Consider the following 26069-nt stretch of genomic DNA (forward strand, 5'->3'; position numbering starts at 1 on the left):
TTAACAGCTCTGAGATATCTCCTACCTTACTCCCCATTTGATTTCTTAACAGGGAGGATAGAGTATTATAGGGAAACTGACAAAGAACTAAAAGCTTGTGCTTAAGAAATTTTTCTATTAGGGGTTGCAATCCTTCTTTGGCCTCTGGCTTCATTGGGTACTGGCACTGGAATGTAGTGGGATCCCAGATGAAAACAAGAGTGGTTTGAATAGTCTACTTAGAGATTCTTTGGTCGCAGACAAAGGAATCTACTTTCTCCAAGATTTCAGATGGAATATGAGAGGGCTTTAAGAGAAGCACAAAAAAATTCACATGAAGGTCTGAGAAGAGAAAGTGAAGTCCCCAATTTCATGTCCTGTTAAATCAGTCCTCAACAAGGAGGCAGGACCGAAGGAAATGATAAGAAGAGTGAAGATCACCTGACAAGGCAGAGGGAAGATCTCAAAACACTTCCTAAGTTTTCCTTCCAATTCTCAGTACCCTATGAGGGGAGGGGCAGTTGGAGCTAGAGTACAAGGGCAGGACAGAATACAAGGCTCCCATAAATTCAAAGCGAAATTCACTGTATTTTTCTGCCATATCCAGAGTTCAGCCATCATGATAGAATAATGGGGAGCTTGGCCAAATCATCTCTTCTGGTGGTGAGGACACTACAAGACAGGGATTAGGAAGAGACAACTCTATCTCTCTGCAAGCAGTCTCCCTTTCAGTGCCCCTCCTGTTTGCACTTATGGCACGGCCTGGGGGTTCTTCCAAAGACAATTGTAAGACCAGTGCCCTTGACTATGGCAACTGAGATACAAGCAAGCCCCCATGATTCCCAGATATGGCAGCAGTTAAAACTTGAGCCTCCTTATTGATTCTCACCCTGGCTCTGCAGTTTTCCTCCTCTGCCATAGCTTCATCTCTTTTATTAAAAACTTTAAAGGCAGTTTTCAACAAAACTGCCTTTTGTCTGGGGAGTTTGAGGACCCATAGCTAATTTCTGTAACTTCCTCCAATATCTGGGGCAGACTGACTAGTGAAATGCCTGCTGAGGACAGTGATTCCACCCTGGGGAAGTGGGTCCAGGTTAGTGTATTTCTTTAGAGCCCTGAAATAAGACAGGATTTTCCTTAGCTCCTTGGGTAACAAGTTTTTCATGATTAACCTGCTTCTTAATTCCCTTCTTCATGACTTCAATAAGGCAGATTAGAAAATGATCCCTTCTCTCTCTGTCTAATAATCCTTCCCTCCTGTTAGTCCCACCCAGGGTCCCCGATTGGGACAGCAATAGCCCCTGGGAGTAGCTACCAGAGGAGGATTCAGCCATATCATCCCCAAACTTCTAGGTTAGATCCCAGATTCTCTTTTTCTCCTCTGTGGTTCAGCAAGAGGAGATAATGGTGTTAACATCTCTGCAGGTAAGATCAAATTGGAGGGAGATGACTTTAAAGCCCTCAATGTATCTAGTGGGGTCCTCAGAGTAACGTCCAAGTTTTCTCTTAATTTGGGAAAGGTCTGATATTAAAAAAGGTACATAGACCCTGACTATTCCACCTCAAGAGTCTGCTACTTCGCTCAATGGGCAGAGTTTAGAAGGGATGGCTGAATCTGGATCCTGAGGGAAAGAAAAGGGATCCATCTCCTAGTATGGGGGAGAGACTTAGAGAGTGGGGGCTGGGAGGTTTCAGGGACTGAGGGTCCAGGGGACCTGTGGGAAGAGTATTGAGTTGAAGAAATATTGCTGGATCTTGATAAGGAGGTGTTCCTAGAAGAAATTCTTGGGCTTCCTGAGAAGGATTACATGAGGAATAAATGGGGGATCATATGTCCCTGGAGGAGTAAAAAGGAGCTGATCCAAAATTCCCCTACAGAAGGTTATGGTAGACCTGAAGCTTAGAATTGCTAGTCTTACAGTGCACCTCTCATGGAGGGTGAAAAGATGGCAAAGATTCCTTAGTCAAGAAGGAACTTTGCTGAGAAATGGCAAGAAATTCCAAGTCTAGGTGTCCTTGATCAAAGAAAATTTGCAGTGTGTGGAGGTCCAATGACCCAGACAAGCCTTTCTAGATGTCCCAGTGATAGGGGTAAAAGGGAGCTTAACAAGGATGACGTAAAATTTGGGCTCCATGTGGGGTGCCAAAATGTTGAAGTGGAAGATAACAATATTAGGGTCCCCAAGTCTATGTCACAAATTTGGCAAAAGAATTTGCATACTCATACTCCACGTTAAGGGGCAGAGATTTATTATAATTGTAATGCCAATTGAAGTGGGCTAAAATTCCAAGGGAATCTAGTGAAGAACCAAAAGTTAGAAGATAAATTTTTATAGGAAAGAGGACACTGATATGCTAATTTTATGGGTTAGAGATATCATTGAGGCATGGTTGGGATGGAGTAGTTCCCATCCTTGAATTCTATGGCTTACTGACCAACAGATTGTTCTCTGACAGCCATTGTTGTTTGTGGCACTTCCAAGGTGGTGTAGGTAGCTTTAGAGCTTCTCGGTAATTGCTCCATTCTCACACCTCATCATTATACTGTTCCTTATGGAAATCATTTCCACTTATCAGAGTCTTAGTTCACCAGTAACTTATTAAATTGTATTAGAGAATCTCTTACATAATGGTATTTAAAGATATTACCATGCATTGCCACTGTGCCTCAAAAAATATTTTACTTGCAGCTGAAACTTTGTGTATGTGTTGTATCCTCCTTTAGAACATGACCTTGCTTATACCCTCATCTACAGATGCTCTTAAAAGCATATTTTTTTTCTCTTTTGAATCTCTGAACTCCTGGTATTTAAAGATATTACCAAAGCATTGCCACTGTGCCTCAAGAAATATTTGACTTGCAGCTGAAACTTTCTGTATGTGTTGTATCCCCCTTTAGAACATGAGCTTGCTCATACTGACCTCACCTACAGATGCTCTTAAAAGCATATTTTTTTTTTCTCTTTTGTACCTCTGAACTCTCTCCCAAGATATCTTGGGGTTTACTGGCTAGATTTCTCTCTAGGCCCCAGCCTTAAATCAAAACCAGTCTGATTCCAATTGGCCAAGCCCTATTTAGTCATTGTTTGGGTCCTGATTGTCTCAGATTGAATGTAAGTAGCAGTCATTTCTGCTTTGGCTAGAAACCCTGAGGGTCTTCCCCTCCCAGAATCATTCATTTATTCTTTTTTTTTTTTTTGATAGGTGAAAGAGGATTCTTTGCCTCAATTGCTACCTAGCCTTAATCACTAAATGGGTACTGCTTCAGTCAGAAAGAGAGACCTGTTGAAGACTTTAGCTTAAAAGGCTAAGGTCTCCCATTTCATCCAGGGCCATCTCCAGTAATCTTGATCTATATCTTGTCCCTGGACCAGATGACTCTGGAGGGGAAAGTGAGGCAGGTGACCTTACTTAGTACTCAAATCCAGTTTATTTACATGTTATGGTATCAGCTCCCTGATGTCATGGTCCTCTTTGCGAATGAAGGACAAAACAACAGCTAGAAAATATCTAGTTACAAGGATCCTGGGGATTTAATTAAATGAATATATTAATACAGCTATATCATTTCTTCCCTTTTGCTAAATACAATTTTAAAGTTGATTTATTGATAGGTTGTATCAAAAACAGTTGATATCCAATTGTCATCTTTTGGTTTTTTTAGCTTTTGTTTTAAATTTTTAAAAAATTATCCATTTAAAATGGCTAAAAATAATTCAGATACTGAATGAAATAAGTTAACACCCATCTCTCAGTTTTTAACTCTTACGTTTTATAATAGCACCCTTAGTATAGTATAAATAAAATGCCATTAGCTATAAACATGTGTTTATTCTTGCTTTTTGGAAGAAGTCAATACATAGATATATGCCTATCCAACAATCTCAGTTGTTTTCAGATTGCTGTGTGTAGCTAATTAACTAGTAGGTTTGCATGTTTACTAATGTATCTTTTTTGATGTGAAGGTGCCATACTTAAAACACAATCATATATTTTAAATGATATTTACATTATTACATCTGTGAATGCTTGTTGCATATCTCAGGTAGTTGCCTTTTTTTTTTTTTTTTTTTTTTTAATGTAACATTTACTATTCTCCATCTTTGCTAGATGGTGTTGAAAATCTCGATACTGGATGGCTGACGTGTCAGACTGAAATAAGATTACGTCTACATTTTTCTTCAAGACCACCAGTTTTAATATCGAAGAAAAAATTTAAAAAATCTAGATTTAGGTATGACCATATGTTTGTCATAAGGTACAAGAATTTATGGTTACATTTTATCTCTAATTATTTATAGAGTTCAAACCAAAATATCTTTTATTTATAGTTGGTAATCTAAAAGAATAATACTTAACTATTGATAATATCATGTATTTGTTTATTTTATCATATAATTTCCTAATCCATTTTATATCAAAGAAAATACTTGCTGTTTGCGTTTCCTTTTACTTACACATTGTTGTCATCATATCATAGATAAATGATGCTCTGAACTAGAAAATGTGAAAGCTATAAATACTGTGTTTATATGTGCACATACATTTTGAGTCTAATCTTTATCTTGACCCTTTTAAAAATACTTATGTATATGATTATAATTTATATTGTAAAAATCCGTTGGAAAAGTTAGTATTAGGATAATCCTTCATTATGGATTCTGAATTGTTTCATAGGAAGATTTCTGTCATTATAAGATCACAGTAGAAGGTTGCTATTAATATCAGTATTAAGCTTTTTGTTAGCATTTTGTAACCCTGAGTAATAATTTTAAGAAATAGATAGTACTGAAACTCCACATATCTCATTAAGTAAGAAGTAAATTTGTGCTTTTTTTTTAAGTTGTGTGGTGAATACCCAAACTCTTCAGATGGGTAAACTTTACTGAGAAATAATAATCCTTATACATTTTAAATTCTGCACAACTTAGAAGTTTACAGAAGGTCATTTGACAGTAAGGTACTGAAAGAAATAACTTTCATTTTTATAATGTTACTTTTTCTTGATTATCAACTACTTTCAAAAGAATAATCTATATTGATAAAAATTCTGGATGACTGACTTGCCAGACAGAAATAAAATTATGTCTAAATTATTTTGCAGGATTGATAATCCTTTGCCTAATTTTTAAAAATAAAAATTAGAGGCATTTCCATTTCCATTTTTATCATTCAGTTATTTCATTGTTCTATAAAATACCACTGCTGAGTACACAGGGAAATGATCATATAGGGAAATATGAGTTTCTTTTAATCAGTAAGTATATAAAGATCAAAATTAGTATGGTTGCTTTAAAAACATTATCATAACTATTTTGTTATCTTACCTCCTTTGTTGGGAAAGAAAATGATGTTGGTTTATGATAAAACATTTGAAGACTATATTTATACTTGTAAGATTTCTATTCCAAAAATATACCCATAATATTTTAGTTATGGTGAATCAAATAGTTTGCACATTATATTTCTCTTTCTAAATCTTCGTAGACTTTTAAAAGTACTATAATGGAATGGTTAAAAAATTACAAGGGGATTCAAGAGACTTAGGTTTTAGTTCTGTTTATGACACCGTTAAGGTAAGTTTCTTGACTTATAAACCTTATTTTCCTCATTTGTAAAATTAATTTTTGATTAGATAATCTCTAAAAATTCTTTTTGGCTATAAAATGGTTAGTGAGGTAATTGTAAGATTAAATTTTGTAAGATCAGTAATTCTGTCTATACATTTTATGATACAAAGTAAATGTTATCTGCTTCTAAAGTAGTGATTTGTGAGATTCCAAAGTAGAAAAGAAAATAAGCTCTTGAGTTGCTTAGTTGCCCATAAACTTAGAATTTTTTTCTTACACTGAAATATAGAAAGTAAACATTAATTAGACTCTTTAATGTAGAGGGCCAGTATTGACTTGAGTCCATGAACAGGAAGAGTTCTGGTATTACTTGAGACCTGCTCTCTGTAATCTGGTGGACTCTTAACTCCAGTAAAAGAGAGTATGAATCTGAAATGACTATTCAAAGCCAGGCGGAAGATATGCTTTGCAATCTCCATTTATTAATCTGAGAGCCAAGGTTTATATATTCTTTAAGCTAGTCTTACATTAACACTACATATCTCCAGGTGATGCCATCCAAGGTTAATGCATAGACCATACTTGGACATTTTAGTTCTGTCCCAACTAGCAATAACAAAATAGCTATCATAACAGGGTTGTAGATAATAGTAAATATTAATAAGATATTTGTCAAAGCAGAATTGTAAATAGCATAGTTATCGTGATGCCTTGTTCTAATCACATGCATTCGCCATCAAGATTATCCTAAATTTATCTCAAGTGTGTCCTTTCATTATTAAGGAGGATAAATGAGCCAGTTGAGCCCTTACAGAGAACAAGTCTTAAGGAGTACTTGGTCCAGACTCTTTCTGTTTATGGACTTATTAAATACTGACCCTGAATATACTGAAAATAGTGCACATGTTTCTATTCCTATTTTACAGGCCTACTCAACTGCTTCATGCTGGCTTGGAGATAATTTCTGAGTTCTTCAAGGCTATGCCAATGGTGGCATGTTCTGCCAAGTTAGAAAAGCTTAGAGATCATCACTGGTCATAGATGCTATTATCATACAAGGCCCAGGCTTACTGAATTTGGAGAGACCAAAAGATTGGTGTCTTTTTTTTTTTTTTTTTTTTTTTTTTTTTTTTTTTTGACTCATAGCAACTTATAAGTATTGTCTATTAGAGCAAAGACACTTGGTGATCTTTATTGGAAGTTGTACATTAGAAAAATCATAGGTCTTGAGGAGAATTCTGGGAAGATAGATTGGGTTAGTAAATTTCAAACTCTTCAGATTTTCCCCACCAACAGAACAAATTTGTGCCCCAGGGTAAACATAGATTTGTGAAAAATCAAGACTTGGGCAAAACAGAAGTTCTCCTGGTACAACTGGAGAAGATCTGAAGAAAGACCCCAGACTAGCTCTCTACAAACACCTAGTAGGAACCCCTGGGGCTAGCTAGGTTTGGCTGGAGCTTCAGCAGGAACCATAGAAACTTTCATCTCCCAACTTGCAGAGTTGAGGTGGGGTCCTGAGTCTGGGAACCTCTGCTGATTAAGTCACCAGGCCCAGCTCTGTTACAAAGACATGGCCCTAGGTAGGAAGAAGCCAACATACCAGGTGAGTGCAGAAGCAGAAGGACAAGAATGTTGCTAGTTGTGGGTACTAGCAGGATGGTAGAATTTTTGATTTAAGGTTCCAGGTCAAAGGGTAGGACTGAAGTGAAGCTAGTGACACCATCTCTCCACCATAGGATTGGAGGTATTTACATTAATACTTCTCGTTAAAAAAAAAAAAAAAGAAGCAGCAAAGAAGAAAGAACCAACTATAGAAGTGTAACTGTTGTGTAAGGAAGACTGGGATTTTTCTTCAGAGGATATTGAAGTAAAAAGAAAAAAAAAAAACTGCTTTTACCACAAAAAGTAATGGTAAATTGTTCCCTATCCATAGAGAATTTGTAGAACTCAAAATCAAATGAGAGACATTAAGGAAAAACTAGCAAACAAATAAGTAAATAGCTGTCCATTATAAACAAGATTATGGGGGAGGGGAAATGCTAACTAGTTAGAGATAACAGAGTCTTAAAGACAAAAATAACTCTTTAAAAATTAGAACTGGACAAGGGAAACCAGTGAAGCTGTAAGTGACCAAGAAATGAAAAAAAAAAGAATATATAGAATGGGAGAATAAATCAAGAAGAGAAAATATGAGAATAATTGGACTAACTCCAAGGATGTGATCAAAAGAAGAATCTTGACACAATGCAAGAAATAATTCAAGAAAATTGCCTTGGAGTGATAGAACACGAAAGTAGAAATAGAAAAAGATCCACTGATCACCATCTCAAAAGAGATCCTTTGTGGAAAATACAGGAATATTTTTGCCAAATTTTAAAATCCCCTGATCAAGAAACAAGGAAAAAAATATGTTGCAGCAACAATTAGAATTGTGGAGAATTAACCACAATAAAAAACTGCAAGCTCTAGAATTATGTATCATCAAAAGACCAAGGCTTGTGTCCAAAAATATATCCAGCAAAATTATCCATAATGTTGAATGGAAAAAAATGGACATTCAAAAGACTTGAAGATTTTCAGCATTTTCTTTAAACCAAATCCAAGCTCAATAGAAAATTTAACATATAAGAGTCAGTATTAAAGATCAATTTCCAGGGAATTTAACATGGACATGTTTGTTTGTTTTTTACAAGGAAATATATACCATATGTTTTAAGATTGACGTCAGTAGTTGAGTAGCTTAGAAGAAAGATTGGCGCAGAGTTGAGTATGATCTGATTCTTAAAAAGCAAAACCACCTAGAAAAATGTAAAAATAGTAATTATGTTATACAAATGAAATGTACAGGAAGAATAGAAACAGGCATAGGAGAGGGGAGGACAGCTCATAGTTCTGAAACCTACTCAAATTGAGAATGGGTTAAATAGGCAACATTATATATGTTCTGTGAAGAATATAGCACTCTCCAAAACCTATAAAGAAATAAGAGGCGAGGGAGAGGTGGAAAGAAGAAGCAAAGAATGGGGGAAGAAGACAGGTGGAGGGAGGTTAAATAATAGCAAGGCAAGTTAAGGAACAGAATTAAAGCAGAAGAGTCAGCGGGTCAGAAAAGAATCAGGAACAGAATTAAAAAAAAAAAAAGCTAGTAACAATTAATCTTGGACAAAATCAGATTCAATCCAGAGAAATCTACAATATATGTCAGCCATACTAATAATGGTTTAGATGCATGTTTATATATAGGTAAATGCATGTGTGTATAGATATGTATAAGTGAATGGGTCTGTGGGGTGGATGTGAATGTGTGTGTATGAGTATATATGTATATATCTAATGTATAAATATATCCTTAACTATAGGGAAAGTGGGGGGAATGAAAAGGGAAAAAAGGTAAAAGTAAAAATATAATTGCAGAGAACAAAGAACCACCTACAAGGAAACAAACAAACAACAACAACAAAAAGATGGGACACTCATGAATATAATTTCTTTTACTATTATATATCTTTTCTTGAACTGGTAATGTATTGTTAGATATTTTGAATCCTCCTTGATGTTCTGCTGGGCACATGCCAGTGTTGTGTTGTGTTTTGTTTTCCTTTATTTTAATAAAATAAATTTTAAAACAAAGTCAAAGATCTTTTGATTCATTTTAGGCTAGGGATATATACTTTGCTGTTAAAATTGGTTGATATAATCAGGATTTAAATACATTGAGGTATAAACCTGGCACTAATTAGAAAACTTTTCTTATTGTTTCAGTTATCTACCCATGCATTGAAAGTATTTTATCCTAGTTCTCTGGAAAAGATTAATTTACAAAGGCGTATAAAGAGTTAGGCCAATGAGAAAAAGATATGTAATTGGCCTGTTTGTGGGATTATACTTCTAAAATTAGATCTCTTTGGAAAGAAAAAGATTAGTTATATGCTGTGAATTTAGTACATGAATTAATTCATTGAAATTACTCAGCTTATGAAGCATTGTTTTTTAAATGGTTATCATTGCATAAATAGTGAAAATCTAATAAATTATACTTGTTTTTAAATATATTATATCCCTAATGAAAATTTTAAAACAAGATTTTAGTTGAGTTCTGTGTTGGCACAAATTGGGTATAGAAAGTTGATAAATAGTATAATTAAAAGAAGGCATATTTTATTATGTTAATACTGGCTTATTGTGTCAATTTCAATTAACCTAAAAATTATCTATGCTTGATTCTGTTTTAAATCTATTCAGATGCAAGATTTTTTCAATCAAAACTTTTTTTGAGGTGACTAATTCAGAAAAGTGTCAAAAAACAAAAACTATTGGATTTTAGTTCTTCAAACCCATGTCATTTGTTAAAACGATTGATAATCACTTTAGTCACCCAATCTCCTGCCATGTTTTGAAATACTGGATACCCACACATAGTTTGTGTATAATCTTTACACATATATATACAGTCAAATTTATATAATTCTCAAAATGAAGTAATTATGTTAGTATGTCAACTAGAGTTTAGAGAGCCTGAATGTGTGACAGAAGCAGAGTCAAAGTTAACATTGTAACAAATGATTTAGAAAAAATAACAGTAAAATCATTAAGATATTGTTGATCAAATTTATATTTAGAACCATATGCTGTAAAACTATAGTTTGTGCCTCATTTTCATTTAAAATATTCATGCAAGTGATGTACTATCTCTTGCTTTTCTTAAAGGCCATTTTGAGATCAGATATTCAAGTGCTTTTAATTTTATACTTTGTTATATATATAACATTTTATATATGTTTTTCTTAGATGAAAAAAATTTTTTTGGCTTTCTTTTTTATGGTTTGTAGGGTAAAGGTGACATTAGAAGGTCCAGAAGATGATGAAGATTGCTTATCTCCCATTATCCATCATAAAATGGCAAAAAACTTAGAAATATCCTTAGTAAGTGATAATGAATTCAAATGTCGTCATTCTCAGCCAGAATGTGGTTATGGATTACAACCTGATCGATGGACAGAGTATCACATACAAACAATGGAACCAGATAATTTGGAATTACTCTTTGACTTTTTTGAAGTGAGTTATTTTAATTGTACCATCAGTGAGAACTCAGTGTTATTTGTAGGTACATGTGTTTTCAGAGTGTATATATGTTATTGTTTTGTTATTTTTAAAAATAAATTCTTAACTTTATATAATTGAAAAAGTCAGTATCATGTAAATTAATCCTTAGAAGCAAGGCATTATACATGTTATATTTAACTGCTATATTTCCTACATATACATATAATTGTTTCCTTCAAAGAATGTAAACTGTTTGAGAGTAGTTATTGTTTCATTTATATCTATTGAGTATGCCACAGCACAAAGTAGATACTTAATAAATGCCTTTTGATAGTTAATTTTTTTGAGTTGATTTAAAGTGAATTAAGATGGTCCCAGACCTTGTCAGGTAGATATTTACCTATCTAGAAAAATGTTTTCAAAGCCCTTTATAACCCTTCCCCCTCCAAAAACCATCTATATTTTGTGTCCACAAAATCCAAGTGTGGTTTGTATATATTTCATACAATATATTTGTGGATTACAAATTTTCAAAAACTAAATGGATTAAACACACAGGAAATAGATTCTACTGCCTATAATGTAACTAGGAGAAGGATTTTGGCATTAAAAGCCTAGTTCTCCAAGCAAATATTTATTAAATCAAGCAATAAGAAAAATTGGTGAAGTCAGACTGATTGATTAGTTTAAAGAGAGAGCACACACGATTTAGGGACTCTGTGACTCAGAAATAAAATGAAATTTACCTCAACTGATAAAATGCTCTTTCCCTAGTAGTCTACTTTTAGCAGTCTCTAAAGTACAAGGAACGAAGGTACATGTTGTGGTGCTAGCTTTTCCCTATGTACCTGCAGTTATTGGACCTCTCTGTTATTTAATATATACCTTCCCTATTAACTATCTTTGTCCTCCTCTGTCTGCTAGTAAGAAGTTATATGTCCCTTATCATTTACAATTGACATTGTATCATATCTCTTCAGGATTCTACATGAGACTACCTGGGTAGAGGATATTACAGTCATAAAATTTTTCTGTAAATTAATTATGTGTGAATTTTAGTATGAGTTCAAGGTTATCAGCTGAATACAACTTATAGAATTAGATGTTTGCAAGTACAGTTTAATAGAACCTGAGATAAATATAAATTGGTTTAAAGTATATTAATCAGATTAACTTAGTTTTTAAAATTCGTCTAAATAATACATTTACATCATGACTCTTTTTTCCCCTTAAACCATTCAGAAGTTCAGAAATTGATATTGAACATTATCAAATTATAAAAAGTTTATATAAAATGAGTTACCTGTTCTAATACTTAATTTTTCAGGAAGATTTAAGTGAACCAGTTGTGCAAGGAGATGCACTTCCAGGACATGTTGGCACTGCATGTCTGTTGTCCTCTACTATTGCTGAAAGTAGAAGAAGTGCAGGAATTCTCTCACTTCCCATCATGAGCAGGAATTCAAGAAAAGCAATTGGCAAAGTTAGAGGTATTTATGATGGCAATTCAGAGGTTATGTGAAGTTTTGCAATGTAAGCTAAAGTTACTATCCTTAATTATAATTTTAATTGATTTTAAATTATAGCATTAGAATAGATTTGAAAAGGAATAAGAATTATTTTTGCATTGTCAGTGTTTGTGGGGTATATCTCCTTGTTTTTTTGACTCTTAATTATATATTTAATGGGAACATTGTGAGTTCCCATCTCTGTTCTGGTACCACTTTGTCATATGACTTTGAGCAAGTCACTTAACTTTGTCTCAATTTTCCTCATCTGTAAAATGAAGCTAATAATAGCATCCACTTTATATACTGGAAGACTTTCTCATGACAGGTAGTTGGGTATTGTGTAAATGTTATTAATAATTAACCATTCACATTATGCAATGCATGAAACAGAAATTTGTCCTATCTAAAGATTTTTGTCACTACTCTAGGAGATTCAAAACATTTCCCAGATTATAGAGAGGTTCCTTGTGGATGGTGAGAGTCACTAAATATTTTTGTTTGCTGGTCAAAGAATTCAGAACATTGCAGAACCTTTTGGAAAAGATCCATAGATGTTCAAAAAATTTCACCTTATCCACATAGGAAAGGCATAGTACTTGAAGAATTTGTATTGCAAGAATGATGACATATTTTTAGACAACATGTAGAGCTTGTCCATCAGTGTGTATATATGAGAAATAAAATACAAATGGACAAGTTGGGTCAAGAATTAAACTTGAGGGAGACTTTTGGTCCTTTGCTTTTGGGGATTTGCATAGTGCCTTTAATAAGCTCAAATTGTGCCTGGAAGCAAGAGCTTATCTTTTAAATAACACATTTACATCGGTGGTGCTATGTCTATGTGACATAAAACACAATAGACTCTTCAAGAATTGAACATAATGGGGAAATATATAATATTTGTGAGTAGGATTCAATATATAAGTAATGAAGAATTCTCATTTTTCTTTTTTTTTTCCTTTATTTCCTAAAAGTTGATTATATAATTATTAAGCCATTAGCTGGATACACTTGTAATATGAAGTGTTCATTTTCAAAGTACTGGAATCCAAGAACACCTCTGGATGTTGGACATCGAGGTGCAGGAAACTCTACAACTACTGCCAAGTAAGTTCTATGTAAATTTATGGTTATGAAACAAAAAAGCCACTTGATAGTTGATGAAAATTTGAATTTTTTCTATATATCTGTCATAGTTGTGTGTTTAATTTTGCCTTTGTGTGATGGTCACAGGTTTATTTTGAAAGAAGCAAATAGATTAAAAAATTTAAATTTTTTTTTGGTACGATCTGCTGTGAAGAATTTAAAATTTTATAAAAAATTTTAGAAACTGTTGCCAATCTCTCTTTTTTGAATATTTTGTCAGCTATTGAATTAATAAAGATAGAAACAAGAAGACCCAGTAGTATAGTAATGAACTGTGTATGAAGTCATAAGTACAATTTTTTTTCACTTTCAGCTATAAATATTTGACATTTTGTTCTAGCTGGAAACTTGTTGACACTTATATTTGACTTGTGAATCAGGCTGATTTTATTGTATACAATTTTTTTAAAAGACTTGTCTTTTTTTCTCCCAATAATTTATTTTTTAAGTCTCCAGAGTATAGTGAAAAGAATATTGGAGTCTTTCTTAAAGAAACTGGTTTTTCATCCTGAATCTGCAATTAAAGAATTGTGTGATATTAGAGCAAGCACATTGAATTCCTTTTTGGCTTCCTTATCTCTAATAATAATCTCTCCTTCCTTTTTATTCCTTTTTGCATATAGGAAATAGAAGGTTGGAGTTTTGAACAGATATTAGTTGGAAGTATATTTGGGGACTCTCACTCAGACACAGATAACTCGCACATTATTTTTGCAAAGGTTTTTGCAAACTCTACCAAGGCAGAACTCATTTCTATCCCTAGTTCCCTTAGTTTAAGAGAGAGACTACACACACATACATGCATACATATACATGCATATGTGTGTATATGTGATCATCTTTATAAAGATGATATTAGACTGTATGGAACCTAATCATCAACTATGCCTGTAATGTAGAACTGGATAGAGAATGTCTGGCCTGTGAGTCTTATGAGGCCAGCAAAATAACTTGCTAAGACAATTGCAGGTGATAATGAGGTGAAAACTAAGTACAAGACTCCCACTATTTGAGTTCTATAAGCTGATAATGTTATATGGCTTGTGACTAATGTAAGAAATATCCAAATGTCCCTTGGCAGAAAAAAAGCTTCCCTATCAAGAATAGAAGGAGGCAAGAAGAGAACCCAGGTTAGAGTCTTGGGGGAATACACCTACAACTAGTGAATTTGATTTTTTACTGAAGGACCAGCAAAGGAGACTGATGTAAGCATTTTTAGATATAGCAGTAAGAAAATCAGCAAAAACTGTCATAAAAACTTCAAGAAGAAAGGATATCCAGGAAGGAAGGAATGGAATTTAAATGAGTTGACGTCAAAGATTTATTGCCTTTTAGATACAACACAGCAGTCTATCAAGGAAATAGGAACCTAGAGCCATAAGAAAACCAATAGCTTTGGAATTAGTAAGCTAGTCAGGTATAGAATAAATACATCTTCCCATTCTTAAATTCTCTTCTATTGGTCACCTTGGTTAGTATTTTACCATCCTCACTTCCATTAGCAAAAAGTATTTTAGAATAGTTAAGTCATTTGCAAGTCTCACACATACTTCAATTCTCTGATTTTATGTTCTTTACATTTTTTCATTATGAATTAGAAAATCACCAAACATAAATATTTCCATATATAGAAATCAGAAAAGAATTTTATATTAAACCATAAATATTTCCATACAGCTTGTTTTCTTAAACATTAAATTTAATGTAGTAGTACCAACATTATCTTGTTTTCCATCATCTTCTGAACTTCTTTGTTTTCTTTTGTGTTTTAAAAAATATATATATTTAAAAGAATACAAAAAGTAAAACATTGTGTCCTCTATTTCAGGCTTGCTAAAGTACAAGAAAATACAATTGCTTCTTTAAGAAGTGCAGCTAGTCATGTATGTAACTCTTTTTTCCTCTTAAATAATTTGTAATTTTTGGTATAAAGAAAATGATGTGTAAATTTTCACTAATTTTAGAATCAAAAAGAAATCTGTAGGAAGTGCTTTATCAATCAATTTATCTTTTTTTAATATGTTTATTAGAATTTGTACTTCTGAAAATTCTGGGCAAATTATTTCTCTTAGTTTCTTATGTAGAAATAGTATAATCCATCATTTACTTATAGGGTGTTGTTTTTTGTTGTGTTTTTTTTTTGTTTTTTTTTTTTTTTGAGGAAAGCTGTTTACAAATTTTAGATGAGTTTTGAAAATTGAGTGAGTAACTATTATTCATCAAGTGAAGAATATTTAAAAATGAAAAAATATGTTTGCTTGTTATATTTTTTCTTTATTGATGTCTTTAATAACTGAGTTATAGAATGGACCTATTTCTCATTCAAATATATAGGCTAGTCTTATAGAGATGAGAGATGGAATTTTTAAAAATATCACTCAGCTTGTACTTTTTTTTTCCCCCCATTTTAATCTTTATTTAGCCAGCTAAATAGGTAATAGTGAATAATGAAACCTAGCACCAGTTCATCAGCTTGTACTTTTGAATAAAAGGAGAAAAGCTTTGAGAAAAATAATGAGTCTCTACTCTCACTTTTCATTTTGAGAAGTTAAAGTTTTACTTAAAACAAATTTTATTTTGTTAAATTTACTACCCTCTTTCCCTACCACTTTATACTCAATGTTACTTTATAGGCACTGAAATGTGCTAAATAGATTGTGATCTGTATCTGTGAAGGGGGAGCACCAATTCCACATTGTACCTCATTCATTACCTCATTAGAAAAACTATTCTTATTGTTATATAGCATAGGTAGGGATTTTTAAAGCATTATTATAGCTCTTACATTTTAGTAAGAATAATAGCAATTGTTAATAGAGCTTTGTCAATAATAGTAACAGTTCTGGATAGTAGTTGTCTTTCTCTTCTAAAATTATACAACACATTTGTAAAGATTAACTGAATCATATCCTAATATTGTATCTGTCCTTTTGCATGACTTTAAAGATGTCTTATAGTCCCATAAAATTTGCCTTAATTCTTAATCACTTGTTTTCTTTAGGGTGCAGCTTATGTAGAATTTGATGTTCATCTTTCAAAGGATTTTGTGCCTATTGTATATCATGATCTCACTTGTTGCATGACTATGAAAAAGGTATGCTAAAAATGTTTTATTAAAATAATAAAGAACTAGTGAATTGTTCTTTCATAAAAGTTTTTTAAATGTCTAATTGAATTTCCTAATGAAATATGATTTTTCTTCTGAAATGTTAAATAGTATAAAATCTTTTTCATTTTATTTTCCTCTTTGAACATTTTTTGTTGGAGGGAAATACTGATGCTAAACCAAACAGTATACTGAAACAGCAAGAACAGAGTGTTGGAGAAAGAGAGATAGATTGGTTTCCCTTTCTTCCTATTTCATCTTTGCCCTTCAGGTTTATATCCTGATTTCAAGTTCTACTTCCAATATATATTGACTATATCACCCTATTCAAATCTCTTCATCTGTTAGAGTTCTGGAAGTATCTTAGACACTAAGTTTCAATGAAGGTGATGACCTACATTGGTAGAGAACGTTTCTTTACCCAGAAGTTTCCCGCCACCATGAAATCATAGATCCATTTCCTATCACTGTGTTAAAGAAGCAGCTTGTCACAGTGGAGGACCGACATCAGTGTCTAGAAGACCTAGGTACATACTAGAAATATAGTCATGACCAAGCCAAATTTAGTGACCATTGCACTTTATTTGTAAAATGAGAGCTTTGGACTAGATGATTTATAAACTCCCAGCTCTAAGTTGATGAAATTTGAGAGTAACATATAGATGACAAATTGTTTAGTAAGAGCATGATTAGTGAATCAAACTCTGACCAATTTGGAAAGACCTCGCAAAGAAAACTAAAAATTAGAATGGTTTCTAGGATATTGATTAAATTGGCAGTATATAATACTGCTTTAGCTCCTTTTCTTCAGAAAAGGAAAGGAGACTTCCACCTCCACCTCCCCTCCCCCAGCACATATGATTATATACAAATTTGTCTCAAGACAGGATGGAATTGTCAATCTATTGGAATTTATTAAACACTTTGATGTACTAGGCACCATGCTAAGCACTAAATACAATGAAAGGCAAAGAGAAAAATGGGAACCTCTCCATCTATATCATTCTAGTCCTACTTTATCCCCTCTCTGCAATATTTTTCTAAGATGTTGCTAATGGGGCAGATTTAAATGCTGTTGATCAAGTACATAATAAGAATTTTTCAAAGACTTTGCTTTTCCTGTGCATTTGATTAGGCCAACCAAACTCTTTAATGTTTGGGAATCTGATATTGCAGACTGTAGTGTCCTGGGATTTGATGTAATCAAGCTAGTGTCATCAATACACAGGAGCATCTAAAAAGCAGCACTATTAATAAGAAATCTTCATTTTGGTCTCTATTTTGCATCTCTTTCACAACATTGAAATATACCTTTTGTAAGAATTGGAACTCTGACATATATAAATTATACATAATAATTTTTAAATTAATGAGTCTTTGAGTAAAGTTCTCATTCCAAGAAACATACTTGATTTTTGAGAAGAGAGAACCCATTTCAATTCAATTCAGCAAGCATGTGTTAAGTACCCACTATGTGTTAGGCATTGAGCATACAAATAAAGGCAAAAGACAGTAGTCATGCTTTTTATATTCTAATGGGATAATAATATTCAAACAACCAACTATAAATAAGAGATACAGAAAAAAATAGGGGGTGGTCTTGTAGGGAATTGATAACATTAAAGAGGACTGGAAAAAGTTTCCTGTAGAAGAAATTTTAGCAGAAACTTCAGGAAACCAAAGAAGCAGACAGAGGTGAGAAAGGAGAGAACTGCAGGCATTGGGGACAAACAGTGAAAATACAAGCAGTTCAGAGATGAGTGTTTTGTGCAAGTTAGAGACATAGAGTATGTGAGAGGGAATAATAGATAACTAATACTGTTATTGAGTGGTAAAAAGGGGCAAGTTGTGAAGGGCTTTAAAAGACAAACAGAATATTTTACACGTAACTTAGAGGAAATAGAGAACTAAAGGAGTTTATTGAATTTGAACAGTGACATGGTCAGAATTATCCTTTAGAAAGAAAGAATGAAAAAACGAAAGATTTATTAAGAGCCTATTGTTTGCCAAGCACTTTACAGATGTTATCTCAGTTGAGTCTTACAGCAGCCCTGAAAAGTAGTTGCTATTATTATCCTCATTTTGCATTTGAGGAAACCTGACACAGACAAATTTAGTGATTAGCCCAAGGTCAAATGTCTAGTATCTTGAGATTAAATTTGAATTTAGGTATTTCTGAATTTAGGCTCTTTAGCTACTGTGTCACTTAACTGCTTCCAAGATCATTTTGATACTGAGCAAAGAATGGACTAGACTGAGGAGAAACTTGAGACAGAGAAGTCAATTCACAAGCAATAGCCAGCTTCATGAGATGATGATGGCCTGTGCCAGGATTGTTGTAGTGTCAGAGGAAAAAAGTTTGAGTTTACAAGATATCAACAGATTGGATATGGGCATGGGTGAGAGTAAGGGTTCCTAATGACTCCTTGGTTACAATTCTGATTGACTGAGAAAATGATGGTACTCTCTACAGAAGGATTAGAGAATGTGTGGCTTGAGGGCTATATACGGCAGCAAAATTATTTGCTAAGGCAATGGCAGGCATTGATGACCTGAAAACAGAATACAACAACCTCCCACTGCTTGAGTTCTATAAATTGATAATTTTGTATGGTCCATGAATAGTGTTATAAATATTCAAATACCTCTTGACAGAAAAAAGGCTCTCTTAGTCCTGCTCTACAATAACAAGAAAGTTAGGAGGAGGCAGGGGTTAGTGGGAAAAGATGTGTTAAGTTTTAGACATGCTGAGTATGAGAAGTTTATGGTAATATATTTAGTTCAAGATGCTCAGTTGGCAGTTAGATACTAGAAATTAGAAAAGTGGTTAGGAATAAATACAACCAGGAATCATATTTATAGAGATAATAATTGAATTGATGGGAACTAATGAGATTACCAAGAGAATTTGGGTAAAAGGAGAAGAGAAAGCATAAGATGGAGTCCTGGAGAATATATACCAATATTTCTAGCCCTCCCTCACTTAAATCTAATTCATTTGCCTATGATGACATGACTTCCCTGATGTCATGATCCTCTTCAAGAACAAAGAACAAACAACAATCCAGTCTGTTGGTATGCTTTTTAAGCTTTATCATCTGTAACGTTCTGGATTTTCTTTAATTTTATTACCTAAATAACATAGAATACAAGTTTGAAGTGACATCAACAACTAATTAGTCCAATTTATATGGAAAAGAATCTGCATTATATATCCAACTTTCGGGCCATTATTGAAAAACCTTCAAGTGAGGCATGCTATTTCTTGAGATAGTCTATTCTACTAATAGAAAGCTCTAAATATATGCAAGCTTTTCTTGAAATTAAGCATTTCTGCCTCTTTCCAAATTCTGCCCTCAAGTAGAACAATCTGTCTAACCCATGACTATCCTTCAGATACTTTAAAACAGCTTTTACATTCCCCAAGGCTACCCTATTTTATATAAAATGTACTCAGTTCTTTCAACTAATCTTTATTAAATGAGCTCAAAATCTTTCATCATCCTGGTTGACCTCTTCTGCATAATCTCCAGCTTATGGATCTCCTAAATTGGTTGTCCCTGCTGTTTGTCCTTCAGTCTAGAAGAGGGCCATAATATCAGAGAAGTGATGCCATGACATGCAAGTGAATTGGATTTAAGTTCACTATTACTAGATATGACTTAGATGAATGTCCAGCAAAGGAGACTGAAAAAGATATTATGAGATAATTAGGAAAACTAGAAGAAAACAGACCACTGTCAAAAGGTCAAGAAGAATGGAGATTGGAGAAGAAAAAAACATTAGATTTGGAAATTCAAAGATCACTGATGACTTTGAAGGGAACAGTTTTGGTTCAATGATGAACTCAAAAGCCACACTTCAGAGAATTGAGAGGAAAGGAAGTTGAGGCAGTGATTGTAGACAACCTTCCCAAGAAATTTAGCTATGAAAAAGAGAAGAAAAATAAGATGATAGGTAATGGGGATGGGCAGATCAGGTGAAGGTTTTTCAATGATGGAAAGGATGTGAGAATATTTGTAATCAGTTGGAAAAATAGGCAGGTATATGGAGACTGGAATTAGTGAGAGAGTGGATGATAGAGGGGGCAGTTTGCTGGAGAAAATGGGATGGAAAAGGATCTGTTGTATTAGTAGAAATGTTTGCTTGGCTAGGAGAATTGCTCTTCACATAAAACAGGGATAAAGGAGGAGATAATGGCAAAAGCATCTGAATGATGTAAAATGACAAGGGCAAAAGAAGTCATTTCTTGGTAAATTACCTCAATTTTTCAGTGAACCAATTGGTCGACATTCTTGGGTAAGAGTGTGGGGTGCAGGGTGCTATGAGAAATTTGAAGAAGGATAAAAAGATTTGGAAAAACCACAGTGATGATGGTATAGTGATTAAATTAAGGAAGTGTAAAGGGATTGCCTTGCTGCTGTAAGGGCCCATTTGAAAATGTAATACAAATCTGACTAGGTAGTGAGAATATTTTTTTGATTTTTTTTTTTTCTGTGTTATTCTGTGGGATGTGGATAGTAATGAGGATAAGGAATAGTGGGAGTTACTGAAGCCCAGTCTTCACTGGATTTGGTAGGACAAAATTAGAAATAAAATAAGGTGACAAGGAGCTGGCAAAAAGATGATAGTATAGATTTGAACCTGTTCACTAAGGAAAATGGGGAGAATACTAGCCACTGTAGGGATGATGCTTAGGAAGGAACTGAGGTTGAGGAATTAGATCATAATAAGAGCTAAAAACCAGAATAGGAATTGTAAGACAGAGAGTAAAGTAGAATGACAAAAGATTGGTCAGATAAAGGTATTTCAGAGTTCATGAATTTGGAAATGGAATACTTATAGGTATAAGAGAATTGCTCTTTCTTCACATAAAACAGGGATAAAGGAGGAGAAAATATAGCAAGCTCAGCTATATTAAAATCCTTTAGTTGAGGTCTTGAGAATTTAATAAATTGAGGAACACAGAAGTTATTTTATTTTATTTTTTTTTTTTGAGGGATTGTTAACATGTATATTGAAGTCCCTTAGTATGAGGGCAGGAATTGGGAAGGAAAGAGCCATGCATTAAACTCATTGAGGAAGCAAGAATGTCTTTTAGGTTAGTTGATAATACCTACCACAGTCTCGAACAGATGTAGTCTAGATTAAAAGAATTTTAAAGGAGTAGAGATTGCTAATTGTTCGTTGTAGAAAGAGAATGGATGTGACAGTGGGAGCAAAGAGTATTCTGAATCTAACATGATTCAAGGAATATTAATGAAAATGTACCAAGTTCTGGAAGGTGCTCACAGGAATGCCATATCATCAAAAAGGAGCTAGATCTCAGTGAATGCAAAATGATGGAAGGAATGAAAAAGGAAGTTGAGTTATGCAATGGATTCATAGTTCTACTTAGAGTCAGGGAAAATCTTTAATGAAATTCAGCTTCAGACAGTTACTAGCTCTGTGCTTCAGGTTCAGACAGTTACTAGCTCTGTGACTCTGGGCCAGTCATTAAATCTCCGCCTACCTCATACTATTATCGTGAAGATCAATAAAATAATATTTATAAAGTGATTAGTTAGCACAATGTCTAGCATGTAATAGGTGTTTAATAAGTCCCCTGCCCTTTTCTTTTCATTTTGTAAGGCTCTAAGTTGTGAAATAACAGTATCCAAAGAATTAAAGTAGTTGGATAAAGATACATGCTGGACACAAATAGACTGCAGGGGAAGTAGCATAAAAGACATAATCAGAGAGATATTTAACCAGAAAAGAAAATGGGTCAGTCATGTAGTAAGAAAGAATGCACCAAACACATTAGATGAATTTCTTGTGAAGGTTTTTATGAGAGGACATGAAGGAGAATTGTAGAGGCTGGGAAAGTGTGGAACTGTAAATGATAGTATTTGAAAGGGATTCCTCTATCAATAAATTAAATCACAGGGCTATCAAAGTATCAGAATAATAAAGATGTCAAACTCTAGACTAAATGTTCTTCTCTGACTAATACATTTACCTTTTTTTTTTTAAGAAATCTAAGAAAAAATGTACTCCACTAAAGTTTTATCTTCTCTTTATGATCAAGTATGCCTTATCATGCTCTGGCAGTGATTCTGGCTTCTTGAAAATTTATCAATCAATAAGCAAATATTTATTAAACATCTACAATGTGCTAGTCATTGTGTTAGGCTTAAGAGGGTACTGAGAAAAACAATCAAAGAGTTCTTCTAACCTTCAAGGAAGGAAGATGAGATTATAATGAAGACTATTATTGTAGTAACAGAGAAGTAATAAACAAGAAGAAACCCCTGCACTATTTATGTCTTTTGCAGTCTAATATTCTTATTTTCCAGGTTTTTTTTTTTTTAATTAATGATGTATTTGAAATAGTAATTTGTTCATAACTTGGAATGCATTTAGTGAAGGTTAATCTTTCTGATTTTTTTTTTTTTTAAGAAATTTGGTGATGAACCCACAGAACTGTTTGAAATTCCAGTGAAAGAGTTAACTTTTGAACAACTCCAGCTGTTGAAGGTAATAAGAATTTTCATTTTTCTTTAACTTTAGAAGTTGCTTTTTTCATATGAAAAATTCAATTAATTTTCTATCAAATATTAGAAGTATGCTTCATCTTTCTCTTACTGGGAGTAAATTTAATAGTATTTAGAATTTGAAATGGAAAGGACCTCGGACTACTGAATCAAAACATAGAAACAAGAATAATTTTTAAAAAAAAATTTTTATTAAGGGTGGTTTTTTTCTGGTTATACATGTTTATTAACTTTTTAAATACACATTTCTTTTTGAATCATGTTGGGAGAGAAAAATCATAACAAAAGGAAAAATTCATGAGAGGAAAGAAAAAAACAAAAAAGAAGTGAACATAATAGCATTTATTGATTTACATTCAATCTCTACATTTCTCTTTCTGGATACAGATGACATTTTCTATTCAAAGTTTATTGGGATTGCCTTGGGTCACTGAACCACTGAGAAGAGCCACGTCTTTATTACTTTATACAATATATTCCTGGTTCTGCATGTTTTGCTCAGTATTAGTTCATAAATCTTTCTAGGCCTTTTTAAAGCTTGTTTATCATTTTTTATAGAACAATAATAGTCCATTACTTTCATATATCTCACTTTATTCAGTTATTATTCCCCAGTTGATGGGCAGGCACTCATTTTTCAATTGAAACAAGAATTTTTTTAAAGATATCCTTGACAGGTAGTAAATTTGGTCTTTGATTTAATAATACCTCCAGGAATCCAGTACTTTCCAAGGGGGAAGGAAGACTATTCAATTTTTGGTTAGTTATAATAGATAAGAAATTTTTTATTAAAATAAGCCTAATTTTGCTTTGTACAACTTTCATCTTGTTCTTAGCTTTATCTTTTAATTCCTTATTTATGTGACACCTCTTGAAATATTTGAAAACAATACTTGTTAGTCTTGATGCCTTCCACCATCTTGGTTGTCCACTGGGTTCTCTCTAGTTTATAACAATCTCCTAACATTTGTTACTAGAATTTGTAATTTTCTTTATATGGCCTACCCAGATAGAGTAATAAATAGTTTGACTGTCTACCCAGATAGAGTAATAAATAGTTTGACTGTCTACCCAGATAGAGTAATAAATAGTTTGACTGTCATTTTCCTAGACACTGTATCTCTCAGTGTACCTGAAGATTTCATTGGTTTTCTTGGCTGCTGTTTGGCTGACTTAGTTGTACTTTTAGGGGCAAACTTCTGTCTAGAGTTTATGAAATCAATTTCTGTAATCTGGGTATCAAAAATTACATTTAACGCTTTTAAATGTCATTTCATCAGATTCAACATACATTTAAACTACTTCAAATTCTAAATCTCATTTATGTCCATTTTTTGTCCTCTAAATTTGATAACTGTGCCATATATGCCTATATGTCTTTATCCAAATCATTGAAAAAGACAGAAGCATAGTATAAGGCCAAGAATACATCTCTGGGTAACTTAAGTGAAGATCTCTATAGACATAAAACTATTAGTTCAAAATCTTTAGGTTTTGACATCTAATCAACCACTCTGGTGGCAGAAACTAAAGAGGAATTGGAAAAGCCACTTGATGAAGGTGAAAGAAGAGAATGTACAAGTTGGCATGAAATTTAACATCAAGCAAACTTGAAGATTGTGGCAGCTCTTCTCATCACTTTCTGACAGATGGAGAAACAATAGAAGCAGTGTCAGATTTCACATTCTTAGCCTCAAAGACCACAACTGCAGCCATGAAATTTAAAATTTTTAAAAAGTTTCTTGGAAGGAAAAGTATAGCAAATCTAGACAGCATACTAAGAAGCAGAAATATCATCTTGCTGACAAAGGTCCATATAGTTAAAGCTAGGGCTTTTCAAATATTAATGCATGGCTGTGAGAGTTGAACTACTAGGAATTTTTTAGTTCCTCAGAATTTATGCTTTTGTGGTACCAGAGAAGACATTTGAGAATCCCTTGGACAAGTAGAACAAATCAATTAATATTTACATTAATGCAGACCATTTGTTGTAAGTACAAATCTCATTTAAAAAGAATCTGATGGTGGGTTATAAGTGGGTTTATAAGAATGAGCAAGTAAAAAGAAAATTGTGTCATAAAAAGACCTTATGGTGATAGGATGCTCAAGGTACAAACCCAGAAGAAAAGAAGGATTTCAAAATATCTACAAGTAAAGTTTTAAAGAAAAATAGAATTTGGCCACAAATTCAGCTAGAATTCCTGGAATAGATGGAACACTTAAAACTTTTTGGGGCAGCCAGGTGGTGCAGTGAATAGAGCACCAGCCCTGAAGTCAGGAGGTCCTGAGTTCAAATCTTACCTCGGACACTTAACACCTCCTGGTTGTGTGACTCTGGGCAAGTCACTTAACTACAATTGCCTGAGCAGCAAAAAAAAAACAAACAAAAAAAAATAGACAAAAAAAACTTTGTCATTAAAATGAGAAAGCATATGTTTATCATATGGCTATATGAAAATTAACGAAATATAAGAGTCAATTCTGTGTGCAATACATATTTACACATATGAATATATACCTTCACTTATTTATACATGTATCTATATATAGATATTTATAGATATATTGGTGAGCTCCTAGTGCATTCACATCAGTCTCTTTACATTACTCCCAATTTCTTATTAGAATTATTTCTCTGTCTTTAGAATTTCCTTCTTAGCATCTTCCCATTCTTTCATAGCCAAACCTGACTGAATTTCAGTCCATGAAATACCCAACTATCCTTTTTCTGAACTTTTTTGAAATCTTATCTCCTCAAATCCCTATAGTATGTATTAAGAATGCCTGAGTTTCTTATTTATCATAGTCCCTAAGAGAGAAGAGCTGCTTTGTTCTCCCAAGGTTCCTGTCATTTTTATTTCAACAATTAGTTCCTTGATTTTGTAAAAGTTAAATCTGTTTAAATTTTCTTCTCATTCATTACGCTACTTTTTGAATGATGAAATCTCATTATTTAGGCAAGTCAAACTGTTACTTTCTCTGTTTTTGCACTAGAGTTCCAGTAGACATCTGGGTATTTAAAATTTTCCCTTACTGCTAGAATTATGCTTTTGATATGTTTCCTTAACTCATATTTTTTTCTGTCCAGATGTAGCATATCCTAACGTCAGTCCTGTTTCAAATTTTTGCTGATTTATCCATTTAATTTCCTGGGCAGTTCTTCTAATGGCTA

At 33.3% G+C, this 26069-nt stretch overlaps 1 protein-coding gene across 9 annotated transcripts in view; it reads left to right on the top strand.

Moving 5' to 3' along the window:
• The window catches only part of GPCPD1 (glycerophosphocholine phosphodiesterase 1), a 99028-nt gene that overhangs the window by 31686 nt on the left and 41273 nt on the right, over window positions 1-26069 (top strand). For all 9 annotated transcript variants that reach the window (XR_004231839.1, XR_004231841.1, XR_004231840.1 and 6 more), the window contains 7 exons: window positions 4090-4213; window positions 10382-10610; window positions 11926-12088; window positions 13084-13216; window positions 15084-15138; window positions 16257-16349; window positions 22803-22880. Coding sequence is in view for 6 of the 9 variants with exons in the window: in XM_023494679.2 (XP_023350447.1) it covers window positions 4090-4213; window positions 10382-10610; window positions 11926-12088; window positions 13084-13216; window positions 15084-15138; window positions 16257-16349; window positions 22803-22880 (875 nt within the window). In the remaining 3 variants the exon portion in view is untranslated. The remainder of the gene's footprint in view (window positions 1-4089; window positions 4214-10381; window positions 10611-11925; window positions 12089-13083; window positions 13217-15083; window positions 15139-16256; window positions 16350-22802; window positions 22881-26069) is intronic.

The sequence above is a fragment of the Sarcophilus harrisii genome, chromosome 2 (genome assembly GCF_902635505.1).
Source record: "Sarcophilus harrisii chromosome 2, mSarHar1.11, whole genome shotgun sequence".
Lineage (NCBI taxonomy): Eukaryota > Metazoa > Chordata > Mammalia > Dasyuromorphia > Dasyuridae > Sarcophilus > Sarcophilus harrisii.